This window comes from Bison bison, unplaced genomic scaffold (assembly GCF_000754665.1).
Source record: "Bison bison bison isolate TAMUID 2011002044 unplaced genomic scaffold, Bison_UMD1.0 scf7180017864482, whole genome shotgun sequence".
Lineage (NCBI taxonomy): Eukaryota > Metazoa > Chordata > Mammalia > Artiodactyla > Bovidae > Bison > Bison bison.
Window position 1 is genome coordinate 410,885 of NW_011495042.1, and position 25,680 is coordinate 436,564.

The 25,680-nt window shown below is 39.0% G+C and overlaps 1 protein-coding gene across 1 annotated transcript in view; it reads left to right on the top strand.

Annotated features, from left to right (window-relative positions):
* SMARCC1 (SWI/SNF related, matrix associated, actin dependent regulator of chromatin, subfamily c, member 1) overlaps positions 1–25,680 on the top strand; it is a 125,030-nt gene that overhangs the window by 56,816 nt on the left and 42,534 nt on the right. The window contains exons 16-22 of the mRNA XM_010862496.1: positions 2,581–2,652; positions 3,349–3,462; positions 4,019–4,172; positions 5,058–5,171; positions 6,971–7,030; positions 13,772–14,030; positions 14,723–14,884. Of these exons, the coding sequence (XP_010860798.1) occupies positions 2,581–2,652; positions 3,349–3,462; positions 4,019–4,172; positions 5,058–5,171; positions 6,971–7,030; positions 13,772–14,030; positions 14,723–14,884 (935 nt within the window). The remainder of the gene's footprint in view (positions 1–2,580; positions 2,653–3,348; positions 3,463–4,018; positions 4,173–5,057; positions 5,172–6,970; positions 7,031–13,771; positions 14,031–14,722; positions 14,885–25,680) is intronic.

Below are 25,680 nucleotides of genomic sequence, written 5' to 3' on the forward strand. Positions count from 1 at the left end.
GATCAGTAGTTGTACTTCCTGGACTCTGGATAATAGAGTGGAGGCTCAGTAGTTGTGGCTCATGGGCTTAATTGGTCTTGTGAGATCTTCCTGGACCAGGGATCCAGACCCCATCTTCTGCATTGGCAGGTGGATTCTTTACCACTGAGCCACCAGGGAAGCCCTGTGATTTTTAAATGTTACGGAAATACATAAAGAAAAACTCCTCTGATTACCCAGTCATGGCTTTATGTTAACGGGAAACAGGAGCTCTTTCACATATAAACCCTGGCATGTAAAAGAGTTCAAGAAAACACCCATCTCAGCATCCTCCTTGTCGTTTACCACAACCACTGTGGCATCCTTGGAACATGGATGGAAGTAAATGCAGACCTAGATATCCTACTTCTTGATTACTTTTGAAGTGTAACTGTTTCATATCAGGCTGATTTTTGTTTGACAGTTTTTTATTTTAAAATAAATGTACCAGAACTCTAAATAGATTAGTTTCTTTAAGGTCCTTTCATTGGAAGACTGTATACGTAGTCTAGTGATGCCACCTTCACTCTGAATCTCTTGGTCCTGTTTGGATATTTTGCCTGCTTTCAATGGTTTTTGTGTTATTTTTAAGGATATATGTGCCTGTATATCTTTATATACATATATATGTGTGTGTATGTGTATACATATATTTATACACACATACACCTAAATACATATCTATAAAACCACCTTAAAAGAATAGGGTGGATGGTCCACTTGAGTCATACCTTCTTTTTTTCCCCAAACCAGAAGGTATGGTCTCTACTGGTGAGACTTCTCAGCATACTTTTTAAAACTTAACTCTTCGTGCCGTTTCTCAATGTTATGAATAAGTGGAAGCTGAAACAGAATAAGTAAATAGCTCTACTTTGAAGGTCAGTCTTCATTACATTCATTATGATGTTAAATGAGTTTTAAATTTGGAAGATTCAGAATGGTTTGAGAAACTAGCATTTGCCTCTCAAAAAAGGAGAAAGTCATAACAGTAAATAACTTTGTATGTTTTTATAGGTTCCAGAAACACTTCATTTGCATGTCACAAAGTGTGCTATTAGAAGGATAGTAGAGGTATTAGTTATATCCCTGTTTATAGATGAGCTAACTGCTGTCTCAGTTGAAGTGTTTCAGTTGCAGGGTTGATCATTGGAAGAACTCAGGCTTTCTAATTCTGGATACCACTCCTTCCACTACTTGACTCATTCACAGAACCTAAGGAATCGACCGCCAGTACTTCAGACATAGATTTTGAAAAAGAAAGTGCTTGTGATTACATACCCTTATGTGTTTTGTTCTTGGTGAAATTGTTTTTTTGGCTTCTTCCTAACCTTCCTAACATAAGAGTATATTAGAACCAGTTTGTAATTACTTACAGTTACTCTTTTTATAGTAAAACCTGGAATTTCATTAGATCTATGGAACATATTTGATCTTAGACATTATCTTCCTAGATGTTTCCAGGTGATTCATTTTGTTTATAGTATTTGGTAATATTCATTTCAAATAATTTAAATGTTAGCAAATAAAGAGTGAATGCTTTTATTTGTATTCACAGACTGTTGATTTGCTTTTTCCCATGCAATCTCTGTACATGGAAAGCCACTGAGAAACTAAAATGTATCATCTGGAAAAACGCTGGTGCATGCGTAGTCTTGTCTGGCTCTTTGCAGTCCTGTGAACTGTAACCTGCCAGACTACTCAGTCCATGGAATTTCTCTAGGCAAGAATAATGGAGTGGGTTGCCATTTCCTCCTCCAGGGGCTCTTCCTAACCCAGGGATTGAATCTGTTTTCTGCATTGGCAGGCGGGTTGTTTACCATTGAGCCGCCATTAATGTCTAAACTTCTGTGCTAGATGTACAGTTGGTTCATTTGTAGAATGTTTTGGGCCTGATGGTTTCTACAGTGCTTATCACCTGTAACATTTTATAAAATTATCAACGCTTTTATTTAAATGTTAAAAATTAGTGCTGTGGTCTTTTTAAAAGTAGTAAGTCACTAAACTCTGTTAAAAAATTAAGTTCACTTCAGAGTTTCTGAGGACTGGTCAGAAATGTGCACTAATGTTGAATCTGAGAAACTGATCATTGTCAGTTCCACTGTCTTTTGGTTATTCATTTCACCAATTTGTTGCCATACCAGTTACTGTGATTTTTGTCCTACGATTTCCAAAGAACTTCTTGTATCTTCTGGCTCTTCATCTAGTTATGGTATGTTAGGACAATTCCATAAAATCTAAAGCCTTCAGTGTGTTGGTAGAACTTTTTGAGTTTGGTTATGTGAATAGAAAGACTGTAGTTAAAGTATTAGAGGTGAGAAAGGGAAATCTTTTTTTAACTTTATAGTTTATTTAACTTTTTAGTATACATTATATTTTCTTTAGTTTTATTATTACATAGTGTTAATACATAGGAACTTGTGCAGGCCAATTAAATTTTGCAAGTAGTGCTCAGTTTTTGGTTTTATCCATTTTTACTTTGAAAATTAAACAAGCTTAACTCAGATTTCAGGATTTTGCTTTTCTAAGAGGACTCTTAATTGTTTCTCTCTCTTTTCTCTTCAGTATTCATGTGATTGAACGGCGTGCTCTTCCTGAGTTTTTCAATGGAAAAAACAAATCCAAGACCCCGGAGATGTGAGTGAAATGTTAAGATGTGATCCGGATACTGATAGTTATTTTAATGGGATCAGTATTTAGAAAACCTGACTATTTGGATGTGTTTGGCAGGGGCTTCTTAAAGCACTCTTCTTAGTTAATCTTTGCTAATGTCAGAGTCACCACACTGCTGAATTCTAGCTCCACTGACTAGCCTTGTGGTCTGGGGACAAATTCTTTAATCCTCATCTATAATTGGAATAATAATAGATCCTACCTTATAGAGAGATTGTGAGGATTATATGTGTTACCACACAAAAAGTGCTTAGACCTAAGGCTGGCACACAATAAATTCTAGGTATAGTGTAGTGTAGTTAGGGAGACAGCCTGAGTAACGAAGTGTTACTTGCAAATTTTGCAGGCAGCTAAGGATTTATCGATTCACCTCTGTGACCAAGGCTGTGCTTCTTTTACTTCACATTAACTTCATCACATTACTCTATTGTACTTATTACTGTTACATGTTAGCAGACAGTTGTTTTGTGTTTTAGGGATTCTTACCCTGAGTTGCATGCATGACTGTTAATAGTCAGTACAATATCACTCTGATTTATTGGCCTATTGTCTTAACTTTTTGGTGTATTTGCCAGAAGAATGTGAAACTACTTTGCTCTATGAGTTACTGTTTTTGAAAGGATGTGTGTTCACCTTACGAATTTGGCCATTACTTTTTAGATACTTGGCATATCGAAATTTCATGATTGACACATACCGCCTAAATCCCCAAGAATATTTAACCAGCACTGCTTGTCGGAGGAACTTAACTGGAGATGTGTGTGCTGTGATGAGGTAAAAATGTCTGGACTTTTTCTCAGATATTTCACTTCAGATGGTTAGTGGTACTTCGCTAATGTTAGGCTGATTAAACTGGATGTTTTCTTGGTTAATAAAATACCTAAAGTAGCATCTTTTTTTAAATTCACATTTTACATCTTTTAATCATAAACTGACCACAGAGAGTGGGTTAGGGTGGGGAGTGAATAAGCTCTGTGCCCTAAATCTGTCTAAAGAAAAGAGAAGAAAAGTAGATTTCCATTTGTGTTTGGTTTATGTGTGAGTTCTTTCACCGTGGACCTACACAGGCATGTATTTGTTCTCATTTCTGTGGTTGAAAAGATTAGGCTTTCTACTTGGTTTGGGGGTGCTATATTATTAACATTATTTTGAGTTTGTAGAGACTGTCTCTCAAACCAAAACTGTCGGTTACTTTGTAAAGGTTCATAACCTGCAAAAGAATGTGTTTACTTGTTTTCTTGGTTTGTTTTTTTAATGAAATGTGATGATGGTTATGAAGATGATGAGGTACATTGTCTAGATTTTTAACTTTCGGATGTTTATCCTTCAGGGTTCATGCCTTTTTAGAACAGTGGGGGCTTGTTAATTACCAAGTGGATCCAGAAAGTCGACCCATGGCAATGGGGCCTCCTCCAACTCCTCATTTCAATGTGTTAGCTGATACCCCCTCGGGGCTTGTTCCTCTACATCTTCGATCACCTCAGGTAAATTAATACCACCCATTCTTCAGGTCTGGTGGTTCAGATGGTGAAGAATCTGCCTGCATTTCAGGAGACCAGGGTTTGATCCCTGGGTCCAGAAGATCCCGAGAAGGAAATGGCAACCCACTCTAGTATTCTTGCCTGAAAAATCTCATGGACAGAGAAGCCTAGTGGGCCAAAATCCATGGGGTCGCAAGGAGTTGGACACGACTGAGTGACTAACAGTTTCAGTTTTCATTCTTCAGGTCTGAGTAGTAACAGACAACCATTTCTAGTATTTGTATTCAGGAATTACTGTTACAGTCATATAATTGTGCTGTCTCTTAGCTGGTAGGTTGTGTTTGTTTTTATCTGTTGTAAAAGTTTGAGTCCATAAGAATGTTTTATGTTTTAAGATAATGCTCTCTCCTTAATCCCAAGAGTCTGCTTTATCTTATCATGTTACAGATTTACTTTCATAACTCATGACTCCTTTATCACCTCTGCCATCAAAGACAGTAATCAAGAAGCAGACTGTTTAAATTGTTTAGAACTTCTTCCCTTTCCTTAACATTTGGAAAGTGGACATCTGTGCACACGTTCTTGAAAAGATAATTATGTCAATCAGATTATGTGTATCATTTCTATTGGAATAACACAAAGGAAATCTATAAATTGCCCCCACTGTGCAACATTAAATAAAATTTGTTTGTTGTCTCTGTGACTTGAGAGGCAAAAAAAAGTTTCTTATATGTTGAGATTTTATTAGTTTAGCATAAGGTTTTTTTTTTTTTTGTAGAATCTCCACCAGGAGTCATTTAAGTGCCAGTATTAAACAGCCTTAAAAACTTTTGTCCCCTTGACTTTGTAGAGGTTAGTACAGCCATTTATTGTTTATTTGACTCATAGATTCCTGCTGCTCAGCAGATGTTAAATTTTCCTGAGAAGAACAAGGAAAAACCAATTGATTTGCAGAACTTTGGTCTTCGTACTGACATCTACTCCAAGAAAACCTTAGCAAAGGTAAGGATTTTTTGATAGGGACATATGGACTACAATCTAGCATATCCTAATTTTCCTTTTTACTTCTAAGAAGCAGCATTTTCTGTAAGAAACTTGCTTTACTTTCTGTAGGGTAAAGGTGAGCTTTCTTCATAAATCTGATGGCATTTTATAGAAGTCACTATATGGTATGGTTAGAAGATAGATATATAAAAGTAACTTTGATTAATATGTTAAAGAAAATGAGGGGAAAATGGAGAATTTCAACAGAGAATGTGAATATATAAAAAGAATGAAATACCTATTGAACAGTTAAAACCATACCTGAAATTAACCCATTGGATGGGTTTAACAGAGGACTGGACACAGCCGAAGACAAGATAGATGTATTGAAACACCAAGAGAAAAAATGGTTGAAGTTGAGGGAACAGGACAAAGAGAAAAGAATGCAAGAGACACATGAGATATGGTCAGAAGAATGATTCATTTATCATTAATAGAGACCCATAAGGGGAGAGATAGTGGCACAGAACTGATATTTGAAAGTGTAAGGGTTAAAAATTTTCCATAACTAATGAAAAAATAACAATGCCCAGAATAAGAGAGATTGAATACAGAGAAAAGCATACTTGGACATTTGATGTTTAAACTCTAAAAGTTGATGTGTTATAAAGCAACCAAGGAGAGTGGGAGTGGAAGTGGGCACATTAAAGTCAATGGCACAATGATAAAACTGATGTCTGCCTTTTCAGCAGGAATGATAGGAGCCAGAGGACAACGTAAAAATATTTTTAAATGCTGAAAGGGAAACTGTCACTCTGAAATTCTGTATTCAATAGAAATACCTTTCAAAATTGAAAGTACAGTAAAGACTTTCACAGACATTCGAAAGGTGGAACTAGCTCAAGGTGTAGGAAAGCTGAAGGAAATTCTTTAAGTTGAAGGGTAGTGATTCCAAGTGGAAGCACATGATGGTTAGGAAGGAATAAAGACCATAAGAACAGTTATATTGAATTGCATGTTAATGGTTTTAATGTTTTAATTGAGCAGCAGAGATTGTCAAATTAGATGAAAAATCGAGAACATATATTGTCTGAGACACTCAAAGACACATACTGAATGAAAATGAATGGGAAAGACATACCTTCTAAACAAAGCCAAAATCACTATATTAATATTTATAAACGTAGACATCAAAACAAGTTGTTTTACCAGAATTAAATAGAGGCATCTCATAATGATAAAGGTATTAATCAAGAGGACACAAGCTCACTTGTAAGTTATCAAAGACTCTAATGAAAAAAGTGATTTGGAGCTTAGGGAGTCACTTGGAGATTTTATTAATCAAGAGATGTTAAATATGAGATATATGAACCTGTTGCAATTGGAGTAAACTATCTGCCAGAGTGCCTTATGTGTGGTACAGTTTGTCCTTAAATCTTGGATAAAGTACAGGCTTCAAGGTATACCAAACATTTGTTTTATGTTTTAATATTATAGTGCATCCATAGTATGTGTTAAAATGCTATGCTGTTGTAGATTCAAAAGGTGTTTTTAAATATCAAAGTAGTAGAAATAAGTAGTGTAAGTGATCCATGTCTAAGTAGTCCATGAGTTCTTGGTAGACAGCAAGAAACCTTTGAAATAAAACAGCCTTTTTCTTGGGGGTTTAAGTTCCTTGCATGTTTTATTCCTGTAATTCAGGGACTTATTTTGGTGGTTTGCAGAAAACAGTCCCTGGAACTTAGAAAGGAGCTCTGCTGAGCTCCATATTCAGCCTTTAGGAATGAGTTAAATCGTTTCTGAACTTTCTCCTTTAGAGTAAAGGTGCTAGTGCTGGAAGAGAATGGACCGAACAGGAGACTCTGCTGCTCTTGGAGGTAAGCACAGTAATGCTGGAGTCCCTTTATTCTTACGGGTGCCAAGTTTCTGTGCCTGGCATTTTAAATACACCTTTGAAATTTATCCTAAAAATAGTAAATCCATGCGGTGAGTTTTAATGGAATATTCTTGGGCTGTTACAGTTTGTATATCACACTGGCTGTGATATACATATAGATAACATGCTGGCTGTCAGTAGGGGAGATCAAGCTTGGATATGTGTTATTTTGGCACGGGTTGAGTTTTTTTATTTTAAATCTGTTACTAACAAATATTGGAACTTTGCCAAGGTAGTCTAGATTTCTAACTCTTCCTCCATAATTAGAAGATCTAGCAACTCTGGACCCTCGTTTTCACACAGCAATAATTATCTCCTTGGCCTTGGGTAGCAGATGTTCCTTTGAATTGGAGCATTTCTTCATATCCAGTTTTTCTTAACTTAGACCATGTCAGTCATTGTAGATTAATTCCCTAGAGTTTCTATGCATTTGAGCATACAACCTCCGTATCTCCCAAAAGGATTTCAGAAAAGGGACTGAAAATATCTGCCATTGAAAACATTACCTTGTGAATGAAAGGTGAAGACTGTGATGAATCTGTGATTATACACAATATCTCTGTCCATCAGCATGCTGCTTTTTTCAGTTTGCTTATGTCTTTGGAGATTCTTGCAGATCTCTTAATTGTACTCTGAAGGGTAGGAAAAAGAGAATCTTTGGTTTCATATTAACCATTTTCAGAGGAGAACTGTTTGTCTTCAGTTCAGTTCAGTTGCTCAGTCATGTCCAACTTTTTGCTATCCCATGAACCGCAGCATGCTAGGCCTCCCTGTCCGTCACCAACTCCCGGAGTTTACCCAAACTCGTGTCCATTGAGTCGGTGATGCCATCCAACCATCTCATTCTCTGTCGTCCCCATCTCCTCCTGCCCTCAATCTTTCCCAGCATCAGGGTCTTTTCCAATGAGTCAGCTCTTCGCATCAGCTGGCCAAAGTATTGGAGTTTCAGCTTCAACATCAGTCCTACCAATGAACCCCCAGGACTGATCTCCTTTAGGATGGACTGGTTAGATCTCCTTGCAGTCCACAGGACTCTGAAGAGTCTTCTCCAACACCACAGTTCAAAAGCATCAATTCTTCGGTGCTCAGCTTTCTTTATGGTCCAGCTCTCACATCCATACATGACTACTGGAAAAACCATAGCTTTGACTAGATGGACCTGGATTTTCATAATTTGCTTGTCCATTAGGTATATTGTTTTAGTTTATTAGGCAAGTCTGTTACTACCTGGATATGTAGTTAGAAGCAGGAGAAATATTTTAATGGCTTTTTCAGATAATTAGTATTCTTTGATAAAGGCATCTGCCCTGCCACCCCCCCTTTTTTTTAAAAACATACTGAAGGTTTGTGGAAATCTTGCATTAAGCAGGTCTGTTGGTGCCATTTTTCCAACAGTATTTGTTCACCTTGTGTCTGTGTCACATTTTGGTAATTCTCAGAATGTTTTAAACTTTTTATTGTTAATTATATATTTCTTACAGTGATCTGTGGTCTTAGATGTTACTATTTCGAAAAGATCATTCACTGAAGGCTCAGATGATGGTTATGGGCTTCCTTGATAGCTCAGCTGGTGAAGAATCCTCCTCCAATGCAAGAGACCCAGGTTTGATTCCTGGGTTGGGAAGGTGCGCTGGAGAAGGGATAAGGCTACCCACTTCAGTATTCTTGGGCTTCCCTCGTACCTCAGCTGGTAAAGAATCCACCTGCTGGGTTCGATTCCTGGGTTGGAAAGATCCCCTGGAGAAGAGGAAAGCTACCCACGCCAGTATTCTGGCCTGGAGAATTCCATGGACTGTATATAGTTCATGGGGTTGCAAAGAATTGGACATGACTGAGCGACTTTTACTTTCAGGTGATAGCTAGCACTTTTTAGTAGCAAAGTTTTTTTTTTTTTTTTAACTGGATCTTGCACTCAGCTTAAATGATTCTTCCAAATTTAGATCTGATAATTCCATATCACTGCCAAGTGCCTTGCCTATTATACATGAACTAGCTCTGTTTGTCAATATCCTTAGGATTTAAAGATCTATTCTCTGCCTCCTTCCTCAGCCTGTTTTCTCACTGATTTCCAGCTTGTACTTCCATCTTCTATGACTCTCCCAAACTGCTTGTGATTTCCCACAACTAGATCTTTCCTGATATGATCCCCTTAGTAGAAATCACCTGATCTCTGGCTGTCTCCTTAAGAACTCATACCTGGGGATATACTTAATTCAGAAGTTATCTTTGCCCAGAATCCATCACTGAGACTGCTCTCTTTTTTGGTGCCTTGTGTATTACACAACACAACTTTTAGTGTTTAATTTTCTCAAGTTGAAAAGACAAACTCTTATCTATCTGTATATTTGTAGTGACAAGCCTTGATAATGTCGCATAAGAATATAACAGATGTTGGTTGTTGTGGATAAAGTTAATAATTGTAACATGAAATTGTATTTTTTTTAATTAATTTATTTTTGTCTGTTCTAGGTCATTATTGCTGTGGGGGCTTTTCTCTAGTTGTGGCAAGTGGGGGCTACTCTTCATCGCGCTGTTTGAGCTTCTCATTCCAGTGGCTTCTCTTGTTGTGGAGCATGGTCTCTGTGTTGCCAGGGCTTCCGTAGTTGCAGCTCCCAGGCTGTAGAGCACAGGCTTAATAGTTGCGGTGCATACGCTCAGTTGCTCCTTGGCATGTGGGACCTTCCCAGACAAGGGGTCGAGTCCATGTCTCCTGCATTGGCAGGCGGGTTCTTTACCACTGAGCTACCAAGGAAGCACTAGCAACAAATTATTTTAAAATGAAAGTAAGTGCATTTTTTTTTAAGACATAAAGCTATTGCATACTTAGTAGACTATAGCACAGTATGAATATAACTTTTATATGCACTGTAAAAGCCAACATATCTGTGTGACTCGATTTATTGCAGTCCTCACTTTATCACAGTGGTCCAGAATTGAAACTGCAGCATCTCCAAGGTATGCTTGTACAGTATCACATTAAACCTTGACCACTGGTAGTTTCTTAAAGGTTAGTTGGTGTGAAATCAGTTGGTCTCTCCTGTTGAACTAGTAATGGATCTTATACCCATGTATGATTACATAGTGTCTTTCGTTGATAAGTTGGAAAATACTGGTTTTCTGATTTATGCAGATCTTCCAAATGTTGATGCAGTTCATTATACAATATCAAAAAATGCAAATTGATAATATTTGGTACCAACCTCGTTAGGAAGTCTTTTAGAGAGTAGAACCAGCTTTCATGGCAGATGCATGATTTTCGGAATTGTAATTTTTCACTTAATTGTTGGCAACAGACAGTATCAGTTGTTTTCCTTGGAGTGATAATTTTGAGAATCATTGTTTATTTTCGACAAAGTGTCTGCCAAACATCTGTGTCTGTAAAACTGTGGTGTGTTAGCAATTCGTTCTAGTGACAGTGATACTTGGAGAAGAGAGTGGCTACTTGAAACTCAATCACATGAGTGCTTTTCCTTTAGGTAGTTATGATGCTTCGAGAGTTGGTAGTCTTCCTGTTTGCCTGGCATTTCATAACATCAAATATTGAAAACACATGGGCTAAGATAATTAGATTCAATAAAAATCATTTTTACTATTTCATCCAGGAAACGTTTAAGTTGGTTTATGTGGTTTCTCCAAGTACGTGGTGATGAGGAATTAAATGGCCCTTAAGACGTCTGGTGCCACCTCCTTGCTTCATACTAAGGGGCCAGGGGTTTCACCCGTTGGCTTTTGTACCGTTGTGCACATGTCGACATAACAAGTAGGACAGTAATGTCCTAGTGTTGTTATTTTGATCTCTTGGTTTCTGTGAAGGGGTCTGGTGCTCTGTGAGTTTCCAGACCACACTTAGGGATCCTTTGGGCCTTGTGGTGTCTCATGTATCTGTTTTGCTCTAATTTGACTTTATGAATTGTTCCAACAGTCATGGTTCATGAAAACTTTTAATGGTGTATTAACTCTTCCGTTTTCATTTTTACCACCCTCTTCTACTTTGCTTATTCTCTCTTCGTGTCTGTCTGTATTCAAAAAGATTGGTTCCTTTTGCATTTTTACCACGATTTTCATTTGTTCTTGTCTGTCCTTTAAGTGTCATTGGTGTGCAGAGAGCTTCTTTCCTGAACTCCTTTTTCTTTAATTCAGGTCTGTCTTGTCTAGTCATATCTGCTTGTGGGTATTGATTTTACCGTTCTCAGCCCTTGTGGGGAAATGTATGGGAAATGCTTTTGTATTGCTCATATAGAATCTGTGGGCTCTGGGGAGAGATGCAGTTGTGCAATACTGCCTGAAACAGCATTCTCCTGTCAGTTCTTTTCCTTGCTGCACATTTATACTCAGGAGTTTTCTTCTTTGTGTCCAGTTCTTTGCACCCCCATGGGCTGCAGCACACCAGACCTCCCTGTCCCTCACTATCTCCTGGAGTTTGCCCAAGTTCATGTCCATCGCATCGGTAATGCCATCCAGCCATCTGGTCCTCTGGTGCCCTCTTCTCCTTCTGCCCTCAATCATTCCCAGTATCGGGGACTTTTCCATTGAGTCGGCTGTTCGCATCAGATGACCAAAATACTGGAGCTTCAACTTCAGCATCAGTCCTTCCAACGAGTATTCAGGGTTGATTTCTAAGATTGACTGGTTAAGATTAGTGGATAGTAAATAAAGAGTGAGGTCAGAATGGCCGAGCTCCTGTTTACCCTGAACATAGCCAAGAAAGCCACAGATCTCCACACAATAGTGTGTTTTCTCTCCTGCAGCTGGAGGCTTTGCAACCAGTAGATTTTCCATTTAAAACATGCTGTTGAACCAACAGATGTCTGCACTTACACAGAGGAATATAAAAGTCTTCCCAACAGCATTGTTGACTATTCACACCTTCTGTTTTTATCATTTATTTATCGATAATTAATAGCTTAAGAACATGAAGTCAGAGGAAAATTTGTTAATCAATTTATAACCAAAAACTTCGTCAATTTCACCCTGACAAATACATCTGGAAGACTCATTAGAGTTTATTGTTGTCCATTCTCCCTCCCCCAAATCATACCATTTTATCAGACAAGCATATCACATAGGCAGGCTACTTACTAGGTATCTTCCTGTGTAATTTTATATTACACTTCAGCTTCCAGTTGTCTTGAAGAAAGGCCTTTTTTAAAATTATGGGGTGTTTTCATCTACACTCCTTGGCTTTCAGGATCTTACCGACCAGGGATTGCACCTTTGCCCCTCTCAGTAGAGTCCTAACCACTGTACTGCCAGGGAATTCCCCAGATTTTTTCTTTTTTCTTTTAATGCTTGGAGTCATGGAAAAGTAAGATTCCTTTTCTAATTTAGTTTGGCTACCTGTGATTAAGTTCAGCACATTTTATTTGGTACTGTGTTTCAGGCGCTGTGGCAGACAGATTGAGATGACTAGCCCGTAGTGTCTACAGTTCAGTAATTCAGTTCAGTAATAGTCTAGTGTGTGATAGAAACTGATTGAAACGTGATTAGAGGTATGACGAGCATAAGACATACAGAGGAGTGGCTGTGTAGCTGGCCTGGGTAGATAAGATGTAATGGACAGCTTCCTGGAGTAGGGTGCTAGTATTGGTTCTGGTTCATGATATTTCTAGTACAGAACAAACTGGACATACACACAATACTTAGGATGTGGGATCTGGGTATTCCCGGAACATTAAAGAGTATGATTTAATTCCTTAACATAATGATGAGAACTGAAATAGTTTTAGGCAGGCAAGAGACAGTCTCCTGTGTCATACATCCAGCAACAGGAAGAAGGCTGGATTGAAGGGTAGAGACAGGCGAGTCTAAGAATCCAGGTAAGCGGTGGTGAAGGCCCCAGTGATGGCCGGAGGTGGTGGTGTATAGTGTAAATGTCTGCTGATGCCTTTTTTCTGCTTGTCACCCTTTTCCTTCCTGGACGCCTGTCGCCATTTTGTTTTGAAAACCTCTCTTCATTCTGCCTCTCTCATGTAATGCTTCTGTCGGTGCTCAGGCACAGAACTTCACTGCTGCTCGCCTTGTGCTTTTCTGGATGCTGATGGTGGCTTGAATTCTGCATATCTATTCCTTAGCTTTATTCTGGGAAAAAAACTTCCTGAACTTTTCTCTGGCTAAAGGAAAATGAACAAAGAAAAAAGCTTAAAAGTAAGCTCATCTGAAAAGGTTATGCTGGAAAGTATTAAGATAGTCTCTCCTGGATTTTGCTCAAACATGACCTTTGAGTTGGTAATGCCACCTAACCATCTCATCCTTTGTCGTCCCCTTCTCCTCCTGCTCTCAGTCTTTCCTAGCATCAGGATCTTTTCCAATGAGTCGGCTGTCATATCAGGTGACCAGAGTATTGGAGCTTCAGCTTCAGCTTCTGTCTGTCCAGTGGATTTTCAGGGTTCATTTTCTTTAGGATTGACTGTTTTGATCTCTGTGCAGTCCAAGGGACTCTCAGGAGTCTTCTCCAGCACCATAATTCTTTGTAATATACATGCCTTTTTTTTTTGTTTTTTCTTGACTGAGAATTTAACATAATAAGGAAAGCAATCAGATCTACCTGCTATGAACAGTATAACTATCTTCATTACTTTTTTAAATTTAAAGCCCATCTAAAGAACAGTCACAGGTTGCTGATGTCATTAAGTATTACTTCCTTGTTATTTGTTATTAAAGCTCCTGTTTTTTTCCATCACAGGCTCTGGAGATGTATAAGGATGATTGGAACAAAGTGTCAGAGCACGTTGGAAGTCGCACTCAGGATGAATGCATCCTTCACTTCTTGAGGCTTCCCATTGAGGACCCATACCTTGAGAATTCTGATGCTTCCCTGGGGCCCCTGGCCTACCAGCCTGTCCCCTTCAGTCAGTCAGGAAACCCAGTCATGAGCACTGTTGCTTTTCTGGCATCTGTGGTGGATCCTCGTGTGGCGTCTGCTGCAGCCAAAGCAGCTTTGGGTATGGACTTTCTTACGGTGTCTTGTGAGCGTAACCGTTTCAGATCATGGTTTCATGCTTTCTTTCATGATAGTTTTGTCTCAGATTTAGGTGTTATCAGCTTGCAGTTTTATGTATTACCCCTTAAGGATAGTAGATTATGTTTTTTAAATAAAGCAGTTAACATACAACATTTTTCAAACTATGAGCATTTTTTAAGAATTTAGAGGGACAAAACAGTGGGTTTTAATGGTATTTTGTGATTCATATGGATTTTTATGTAATTGGCAAAAAGTTATTTAACACTCTTGGGTTGCATGAATTCTAACTAGAATTTTCTCACACTATAGAATTCTTTCTTGACATTCTGGTTGTTTCATCCTTACTGTTTTCTTGATTAAAATCCAAACAGCAGAGTTAGATGAATTTTGGACAGCAGTTTTGATTGTTACTGATAGATATTTAAAGATCATAATCTCTTGTTATATAGTAAGACTGACGTGTAAGGTAAGACATAAGAGTCATGGAATTGCTTCACTGTACACGTTTATCAACTTTGGCCTTCTTGACTTCCTGGGATAGATCAGATTGAGTCTCAAGAAAGGTCACTAGGTTACACACGACACACTAGTGTTGTGTCAGATTTCCTAGTTTACACTGAAGCAAATATTCACGGGACACCAGATCACTGTTCCATTTTTATTCTTACACAGAGGAGTTTTCTCGGGTCCGGGAGGAGGTGCCCCTGGAATTGGTGGAGGCTCATGTCAAGAAAGTTCAAGAAGCAGCCCGAGCCTCCGGAAAGGTGGATCCCACCTACGGCCTGGAGAGCAGCTGCATTGCAGGCACGGGGCCAGATGAGCCAGAGAAGCTGGGTGAGTCCCTGCTGCCCCCAAGGACACGGTTAATAGTGGTTGTGTTTTTCTGTCAGCTTGCTAGAATACTTGGGTTCGCTTGCACTTAAAATTGGCTCCAATGATCAGTACAAACTTAGGCCTTAAAAAAATTTATGTGTGACTTTGTTAATCTCTTCCTTTTGTGATAGAATTTTTAAAAATTGTCTCCTGTTAATAAATCACAGTTGTGAGGTATTTGATGCCTGTTTTTAAATCTAGGTTTTGAGTGTATAGACCTAAGAATTCCAAATGGACTTTTGTGGTTTTAATTTATATATTGCTGAGTAGACTGTTGTTTTTGGTTATTTTTAAATTGAAATAAACTTCATGTGAAATTCTTCATTTTATTCACTTTAAATGTATATTATCCAGTGGCTTCTAGTAAATTCCCTGTGTTGTGCATTCATCACCACTAATTCCAGGACATTTTCCTCACCCCAGAAGAAATCCCATATCAATTAAGCAGTGACTTCCCATTCTTTCTCTCCTCAGCTCTGGTACCATTAATCTGCTTTCTGTCTCCATGGATTTGCCTATTCTGAACTTTCTTATAAATGGAAGCATGCCATTGTAGCCTTTTGTGTGACTTCTTTCATGTAGCGTAATGCTTTTGAAGTTCATTCATGTTGTCATGTTGTAGTGTAATTCAGTACTTCGTGTCTTTCTGTGCTCGATAATACTCTTGGGTGGATATACCACATTTTACTAATCCACTAATCAGTTCATGGCTGTTTGGTTTGTTTGTGCTTTTTATTCATTTGAATAAAGCTGTTATGAACATTCATGTACATAATGTTTTCTGCTTCTTGGGTGCCTAGGAGTGGAATTGCTGATCTTGTGAGATTGTATAATTAACTTTTTGGGGCTCTACTCAGTTGTTTGCACCGTGGTGTTACCTTTTTTTTTCCCCCACTAGCAATGTATAAGGTTTCTAATTTCTTCGTGTTCTCACATAAATACTTGTTGTAGTTTTCTGAGGACCCTCCATACTGTTTTATGAAGTGGCTATACTTAAATGTTTTTTGACTACTGATTCAAAATCTGTTTACTTGCTATAGGAAATCATTCTCTTTCTTTTTGGGATAGTTTTGGTAGTGTGTGTTTTTGTAGGAATTTTTAAGATTATCTGGTTTGTTTGCCATGCATGCAAAAAAAAAAAAAAAATCATAAAACCAGAACTAGAAACAACTCGGATGTCCATCAACTGAATGGATAAGCAAAATGTGGTATTCAGTGGAATATTATTGGACTGTAAAATGGAATGAAGTATTAAACATATTCTGTATCGTGGAGGTACCTTGTAAACATTATGGTAGGTGAGAGAAGCCAGTGAAAAGAGACAGTATATTATGTAATTGCAATTATATGAAATGTTCCAAATAGGTAAATATGTGGAGACAGTCGGGGCTTCCCTGATGGCTCAGTGGTTAAGAAGGAAACACGGGTTTGATCCCTGGGACCAGAAGATTCCCTGGAGAAGGAAATGGCAACCCACTTCTCAAATGAGAAGTGTTCCTATTCTACACTAAAGTAAAAACCCTGTTTTATATATAGTTATCAGTCGTGTATTTCCATTGTTTTTTACATTGTTCATTAATTTTTTCATTCATTGTGAAACAATTTCTGATGAATAACTCAAGCTAAATATTTATTGCTGTCATCTTTTCTACTAGTCCTGTCATTGTCTTAGTTATATGAAATTTATATAATCTGTGCTTCAGCTGCAGTGGCTTTCTTTTGTCTTTTTTATTTATTCTTACAGAATAAAGATAATATAAAGTTAAAATTTAAATTGTCAGCCAGTACTCCACAGATGATACCATTTGGACTCCTGGTGCTCTGTTGTAGGTGGTTTGAGTAGATGCTAGTAAGGTCTCTTCTAGCCTCAAACCTCACGGTTTCCGTGAGTTACCATAGGACCTACCCCTGTGGTTTTCTCTGCTTTTTTTAAAGTATCAATCTAGCAGCTTTTTTTTGCAAATATGAAAACAGATTTTCAGATTCATGAAACCTCTCAATCCAGCCCTAAGAACACATTATTGACCTAATTGTTCTTAATATTGGTTACTAATCCAGAGTACCAAGGCTTTGAATTAAAAAGTAATTTACAGTATCCACAGTATTTCCGAGTTTGAAAACACACTATTTTCTTTTCTCTTAGATGGAGACAGAAATTAGCAAGCCAGACCATGTCTCTGTTGCTTTTTGTTGATTCTACACCATGTGGCAGTGCCCAGTTCAGGCCAGGAAAACCTGGGTCTATTGAATGTCTGGGAAAGGTCTTACTTTGCTCAACGTTTTTTGTGTGTTTTTGGTTCATTTGTGGGGTCTTTTGGTTCCCTGTGGTCATGGAATTGAAAAGGGTTGGCAAAGCCTTCTTATTTGATTCAAAAAGTGTTTCTGTACTTTGCGGTATCTGAGACATGCTTTTACATACAAATTTGTTTAAAATTTTTTGGTAGATAATATCATAAAGCATTAGTGGTTGAGGAACAGCTTGCAAAGTTGGCCATTTCTGGTTTAGTGGGATTTAAAAGAGGACTTCTCCCCCACACCTCCCCCCAAAATCAACCAACCTTAGTCTTGTGAGGCTAGATTTTTCTGATTCATTAGTGAACGTACGGTTTCTACAGTGTACAAAGCTTGAATCAGACTGCTGCAGGAAGCACTGGAGACTCCACAGGGTGATTCTTTGAATGACATGAACAGTAAGCTTCACTCATAGTACCTGGAGGTAGTCTTGCCAGCCAGACTTTTTGAAGTGCAGTGTGTACTCACTGGTTGCAGCAGCAGAATTTGGGTCCTTTTACCATTTAGTAAGACCCTGATGCTGGGAAGGACTGAGGGCAGGAGGAGAAGGGGATGACAGAGGATGAGATGGTTGGATGGTATAACAGATTGGACATGAGTTTGAGCAAACTCAGGGATATATATAGTGAAGGACAGGGAAGCCTGGCGTGCTACAGTTCATCCAATCACAAAGAGTCAGACATGACTGAGTGACTGAACAACAATAGCCACCATTTAATAAGGGTTAGGGAAAGAACCAGGATAATGTGAATATTTCTAAATGAGTCATGAACAGAATTCTATAACTAATGCTGGCCTATTACAGCTAAAGTGATTTATCTTGGGCTGTGACTGAAGAAATTACAAAACAGCAAGTGGTGCTCCCTGTAGAACTGACTCAGCAAAGTTGTAGTGGGGAATCAATAGTATGCTTCCTATCTTTCTGAACCACATTCCAAGTTCAGAGTTCAAAGAAAGGAAGAATCAAGTGTACATTTAAACTTACCCTTTATATAACAAAATAGTGCTTTATACATAGCACTTTGAAAATAGAATGACGTAGGTTTTCCTTATCAAGATAATATCATGCTTGGGTGGTAGATTAATTATACTTTTTATTGTGATACTTAATTTGCAGTTGCAGTAATGTGAATTGATGATGATGAAACAATACGGGGAAAAATGTTTCCTTATGAAATATAAGACTTTGGATTTCTCTCATTAGCTTATCTTTTTTTTTTATTTGTTTTTATTTTTGACTGCCCTGCGTCTTTGTTGCTTTGCACAGGCTTTCTCTAGCTGTGGCACACAGGGGCTACTCTCTACTTGCAGTGCGCACGCTTCTCACTGCACTGGCTTCTCTTGTGGAAAGGCTCCGGGTGCACCAGCTTCAGTAGTTACAACATGGGGCTCATGACTGAGTAGTCTCCGCTCGCAGGCTCTAGAGCGCAGGCTCAAATAGTTGTGGTTCATGGACTTAGTTACACCACAGCATGTGGAATCCCTCAATCAGGGATTGAACTCGTGTCCCCTGAATTAGGGGGTGAATTCTTATCCACTGTGCCACAGGACACTCCTTTATCTAACTGTTTATTGTGAATTGCAAGGGAGTATTTGGTGAAATAAAAGTTAAAATAAATGAACACTAGGTCTGGAACACCGTATTTTTCATTTATTATGTGAATTTCATTTGTTACGGTTTCTCATGAGAATTATTTAGTAAAGAAGCGTCAGCTTAGGATTTTGCTCAGTTTATCCTCTTTAACACTCTAGTCATTGATTAGTATCTACTGATTTTTTTTTTTTTGTATGGGTTTGTATGGGTTTTTGTTTGACCAGAGACCATTCTGGGAATAGAAAAAATGATATTGATATTTGAGACCTTTTTTATTTAATCTAAAAATATATGAGATTTTATTTGCTTGTGGGAAAGATGGGAGAAGTTAAGACAAAAGAAATGGAGAGAAATTTTAAACATTGTTTGGAAGTCACTATAAACCAACATTTCTTTCTGAGCACCCATATTTTTTACACATTACATAGGGTTGTTTTTTAAAAAAATATTTTTGTTTTTATTTATTTCACTGCAGTGGGTGGGTCTTAGTTGTGGCACGTGTGGTCTAGTTCCCCTTCCAGGAATCAACCCAGGCCCCCTGCAGTGGGAGTGCAGAGTCCTGGCCCCTGGACCACCAGGGAAATTCCTATATAGGGACTCTCTGGTCATTTGCGATTCTTTTCAGAACAACCCTTTGGAGAAAGTGCCATGGTTTTTATATAGGAGCGAAGGAACTGAGGTGTTGGCAGATGACATTGGCATGCTTGTAAGAGTGGACTAAAATTTGAACCTAAATATCTCTGACCCTTCCTTCTTTCCTCAGCTTCTTTCCTCTGTAAACTATATAGGTATGTTTGTGTATTTTCATTCATTGAACAGGGATCATTAAAAGCCTAATGGCTCCATTGTATGTTTTGCCTTATATAGTGTAAATAGAAAATACAATACAATATTGGCAAATACAATAGAAAAAGACCCAGGCCCTCCTGAACACCCAGGCTCTACAGAAGGAGTCAGGCAAATGTACTGGGAAGAGTTGAGTTCACTTCACTCACTCAGTCACGTCTGCCTCTTTGCGACCCCTTGGACTGCAGCACACCAGGCCTCCCTGTCCATCTCCAACTTCCGGAGTTTACTCAAACTCATGTCCATTGAGTCAGTGATGCCCTCCAACCATCTCATCCTCTGTCGTCCCCTTCTCCTACCGTCCCCTTCTCCTACCGCCTTCAATCTTTCCCAGCATCAGGGTCTTTTCCAATGAGCCAGCTCTTTGCATCAGGTGGCCAAAGTATTGGAGTTTCAGCTTCAATATCTGTCCTTCCAATGAACACCCAGGACTGATCTCCTTTAGGATGGACTGGCTGGATCTCCTTGCAGTCCAGGGGACTCTCAAGAGTCTTCTCCAACACCACAGTTCAAAAGCATCAATTCTTCGGCGCTCAGCCTTCTTTATAGTGCAGCTCTGACATCCATGCATGACTACTGGGAAGAGTGGCTGTGGGTGATTCATCTATACTGAAGTAAGTGTTAAGAAACACACAGAAAAATTCAGTCAGTGTGATTCAGTGTATGAGCCTAAAACATAAGCATTCTTGGATGTGAGATCAGTTTTAAGCTAGACTCTAGCTGCCCCCCCACCCCCACCCCACTGCCTTTTTCACTCAGAGATAAATGAGACTGTAAATATGTTGTGTTATCATGGCGTCTCATTGTGTTCTAGGTGTCGGAGTACTGGTAAACAAATTCGTCCAAAATTCCTGCCCTAGTGGACTTTTATTTTAGATGTGGAAGATGGAATTAGGATGTATAAATTAATTGTAAATACATAGAGTGTGTGGGCCGGTTCCTGGCATCATGAAAATCAGAGCAGGGACTCATCGATAAGAGTGAGGTGTGGGGAATTGCAATTTTAAATTGTTAGCGGAATGACTGTCTCACCATGTAAGTGACATTCGAGCAAGGATACAAGTGGAAGGTGAGGAAGGGAGCTGTGTAGACATCCAAGATCAGAGGGTTCAAGGCATGGGGTGCAGCCAGCATATAGGCCTCTGGACAGGAGCTGCCTGCTATATGGAGGAATAGCAAGAAGAATCACAGACAGGTAGCTGTATTGCAGGGAAGAGGAGGTCAGGGGAGACTATGAGGGTCCTTGTGGGCCTTTGTAACAGTTTAACGTTTACTTGGAGGTGGAGCCAAAGGAGGGATTTGAGCAGAAGAGTGTCAGGGTGTAACCTGTGTTTTAATGTTTTATTCTGTTAGGTTGAGAATAGACCCCATCTAGGAATTGTTAAATTGATGTATTTTTGTAATAACTATGTACTGTGTTTGAATATTAAATTTTTTTTATTTTATCACCACGCCTTTTATTAAAGAACTTCATTTTTTTTTTTAATTTGACCTGGAAAGGAAACAGAATTGCCTTTCTGATCATCTGTTTATTTGTGGCCAAGCATACTGAAAAGTTGATAGGATAGCACAGTGGAGTCTCCTATGCCTACCAGGTAGGTTCAGCTTTGCCATTTTAATCGATTTAGGCATCTAAAGAAACGATTTTTATTTTATTATCTTTGTGAATTATTTCAAAGTAAGTTGTATACCTCATGATTCTTTTCATCCCCACTAAGTAACTCAGCAAGTGTCTCCTAAGAATAAGGACATTTTCCTAAATAAATATCATAATACAGTGACTCTTAGTCACTTAAGGTCATCAGCCCTTCCCCTTAGGGTGTTGGAATGTGCATGTATATTCAGGGGCCAGGCAGGAGTCTGTTAAATACATATTATTGTACCCTCCATTTGTATTGCCTAATCTGAAGGCAAATAGATGTGGAAACAGTGGATGACTTTATTTTTCTGGGCTCCAAAATCACTACAGATGGTGATTGCGGCCATGAAATTAAAAGACGCTTACTCCTTGGAAGGAAAGTTATGACCAACCTAGACAGCATGTTGAGAAGCAGAGACATTACTTTGCCAACAAAGGTCTGTCTAGTCGAGGCTGTGCCAGTGGTCATGTATGGATGTGAAAGTTGGACTATAAAGAAAGCTGAGCACCGAAGAATTGATGCTTTTGAACTGTGGTGTTGGAGAAGACTCTTGAGAGTCCCCTGGACTGCAAGGAGATCCAACCAGTCCATCCTAAAGGAGATCAGTCCTGGGTGTTCATTGGAAGGATTGATGTTGAAGCTGAAATTCCAATACTTTGGCCACCTGATGCGAAGAGCTGATTCATTTGAAAAGACCCTGAGGCTGGGAAAGATTGAGGGCAAGGGGAGAAGGGGATGACAGAGGGTGAGATGGTTGGATGGCATCACCGGCTCAATGGACATGGGTTTGGGTGGACTCCGGTAGTTGGTGATGGACAGGGAGGCCTAGCGAGCTGCGGTTCATGGGGTCGCAAAGAGTCAGACACGACTGAGCGACTGAACTGAATCTGAAGTATGGGTTTTACTTTATTTTATTGTTTTGCATGCTGAGTAGATTCACTGTCTATCTTAATTCTGGTTTAGAGAAATTTGGAAGATTAAGTTCATTGATGCTTTTCCTTATTATTGACTATGCTTTTAGGGAACTTGAATCACAGATATTATTATATATAGAATGTTCAGAGAAGATTCTTTTATATCAATGAGTGAATTATCCCCTGAGCTCCTGAATGCCTTGTGGAATAATGAACTCAAGGAGTGTATCTTGAGCCATTTGTCACAGCTCTGTGTAGAAGAACCCAACTCATTATTCCTAGTTTATGAGAAGGTTAAGAACTAGTCTGTAGTCCATCAGGAGATGAAGAGCATCCTGATAATAATAAAGTTGAAAAGGTCACTTTCTAGGAACATAAAGCCCAGAAGTGACTATTAAGATTCTTAACCGCAGATACTGTTTATAGCATATAAATAGCCTCATTCTTCTCACCCTGAGGATTCCCATAACATCTTTAAAATCAGGCCCTTCTAAAACACCAGTGTGTGAGACCATGCTAGGCTCGTGAACCTAAGGAAACAGGGATCAGTATTTGATCTTCAGGCTGCTCATGTGGAGTGGACTTCTCTGTTCTCTTTGTCACTGTTATATTTTAAGGGCTCTTTCAGATCTGTATTAAGAGGCATTGAAATAGAGATTCAGATTTTTGAGCAGCTCAGAATTGGATATTTAACCTCTAAGGACTATCCAGGATTTAAGTGACTTACCTAATGACTCACTCAGTAGATGATAGGACAAGAATTTTTAGGAAGAAATTGCCTTCATGTATATAATTGTCTGCTTTTAGGTGACTTGTAGAAATCAGATCAGATATTATGCTTAGTTGATATAGCTCTCTTGCTATGGGGCAGTTATGTAGGACAGGTAATACTAATAATTGGGGCTATATTTTATGATGAGTTACATAAACATAGAAAAATAATTCATTATTGGAGGATTGGAAATAGAATGAAGTATAATATTGTTCAAGGAGGACTACAAAGGAAGTGCTATAAGAAGGAACACACCGGCTTGTGTAATTTTAGATTAAAGAAGACTTCACAAAGAAAGTGGAATTTGAACTGAGTATTGAAAAAGAGGTTTAGAATGTCACTGAGCCAGCTTGGAGCAAGTATAATTTTCTATTCTGTAGAACAACATGAACAAAGACCCAGAGGTGGAAATGGAAGGTTGTTTAAAAGGTGAGAAGTAAACCAGGTTGGCCATAATACAAAATTCAAATAAGGATGTAGAAAGAGAATAGCATGCAGAAGCTGGAGTGAGGTTATAGAGAATGATACAGGCTCATGAGCTTGCTTGGACGGTATTGCCAGCTTTATGGAATGTTTGGACTTTAATACAGGGAATGACCTGATTATTCTCCCAGAAGTGTTCCTACTGTGAGTTCCTACCATAGGCCTCTTTTTCCCCCTTCCCTGGGAAGACAAAAGTTACTGGAATCACATTCTAAAATTTTCTGATCTCAGGACTTCTTTGACCATTTAAAAATATCAAGGAACCCCAAATGCTTCCATTTATCTGGATTATATCATTGATTTTTTTTTTTACTATATTAAAAATTGAAACTGGGAAAGTTTTTAAAACAAAATGATACATAGGTGCACATTTCTATGACTACCTTCATCGTGTAGCATCTGGAAAGTCATATTCCACACTTAGATGAGAGTGAAAAGGGAAGTAACATCTTGTGTTGCTGTGTAAATAGTTTTGACCTTGGGAACTCCCAGGGTACCTGGACCACATGTTGTGAATCAGTCACTGAATTAAATAATCTTGTACTTGAATATTCATGGTGGGAGAGGGGACATTATTATAAAAAGAAAAACAGTTATAAGTAGAGGCCATGTGGAGGAAGCACAGTTACTAATACTTCAGTCAGTTAGGGAAGGCTTCACAAAGGAAATGACCTTGTAAACAATAATGAAAAAGGAAGGAGTGAACACCTAGCATATTTTAAAAATAACGCAAGAAATCTGTGGGGAGCAGAGTTCCTGGTCAAGTGTAGCCGTGGAGGTGTGCGACTGGTTTTGAAAGGCTTTTACCTCATAGACTTTACCTTGTAGAGAAGAGGACCAGAGTCTCTGTAGAAGTAGCATTGTTCTGTCTGTTCTAGAAAGTGACTGTTGACAGTTTACAGATGATGTGTAAGAATGTTCTCAACAAGTAAACGTCATTCTTTTCCAAGGAGAATCATGACTTAGTTATTTATAACATACTTTATTAAAGGCAGGTATTTTGCAAGCATTTAATTCTTTCCTCAAAGCTAACTTTTCCAGTTCCCTCAAGACTTTAGGAAATGGTTTCTTTATCTCTCCTCATTTTGGTTTTGTTAAGCATATTGTTTATGGGCTTCCCTGGTGGCTCAACAGTCAGCCTGCAATTCAGGAAACCTGGGTTTCATCCCTGGGTCAGATAGATCCCCTGGAGGAGGGTATGGCAACCCACTCCAGTATTCTTGCCTGGAGAATACCGTGGACAGAGGAGCCTGGCGGCCTATAGTCCATGGAGTTGCAAAGAGTCAGACACGACTGAAGTGACTGAACATGCATGCGTTGGTGGCTCAGATGGTGAAGAATCTGCCTGCAGTGCAGGAGACCCGAGTTCTATTCCTGGGTCTGGAAGATCCCCTGGAAGAGAAAATGGCTGCCCACTCCAGTATTCTTGCGTGGAAAATCCCATGGAGAGAGGAGCCTGGTGGGCTACAGTCCATGGGGTTGCAGAAAGTCGGACACATCTAAGCGTCTAACACTTTCACTTTCAAGCATATTATTACTAGACCAAAAAGTACACCTTGTGGAAGCTGGGAGAAAGGGGTAGTGACTGGGGATGAAATTGTCCTGGACTAGTGAATGAGACCATTTCTCTGAAGATGTTCTTATGGATGCTGGCTAATTTGCTTCTCACCCTTGGTTGAGGTTTATTCAGAAGTTAAGGAGGTATGTGTGTGTTAGTCACTCAGTCTTGTCTGACTCTTTGTGATCCCACGGACTGTAGCCTTTCAGGCTTCTCTGTCCATGAAATTTTCCAGGCAAGAATACTTAAGTGGGTTGCCATTTCCTCCTCCAGGGGATCTTCCTAACTGATTGATCCTGGGTCTCCTGCATTATAGGCAGATTCTTTACTGTCTGAGCCACCAGGGAAGCTCGGTGGAGGTACAGTAGTTATCTATTGGTGCAAAACAAATTACCACAAAATTAGTGGCTTAAAACACAGTACATTTATTACCTCCTAGTTGCTGTGAGTCAGAAGTCTATGCATAGCCTAACTTGTCCTCTGCTGAGGATCTCAAAAGGCAACAATCAAGTTGATGGAGGAGCTACATTCTCATCTGGAGGCTTGACTGTTGAAGAATCCATCCCCAGGCTCACTCTTGTTCTCAGAATTAATTTACTTACGGCTGTAGAACTGAAAGCCTTGGTTTCTTGCTGGCTGTCAGCTGGAAGCTTCCCTC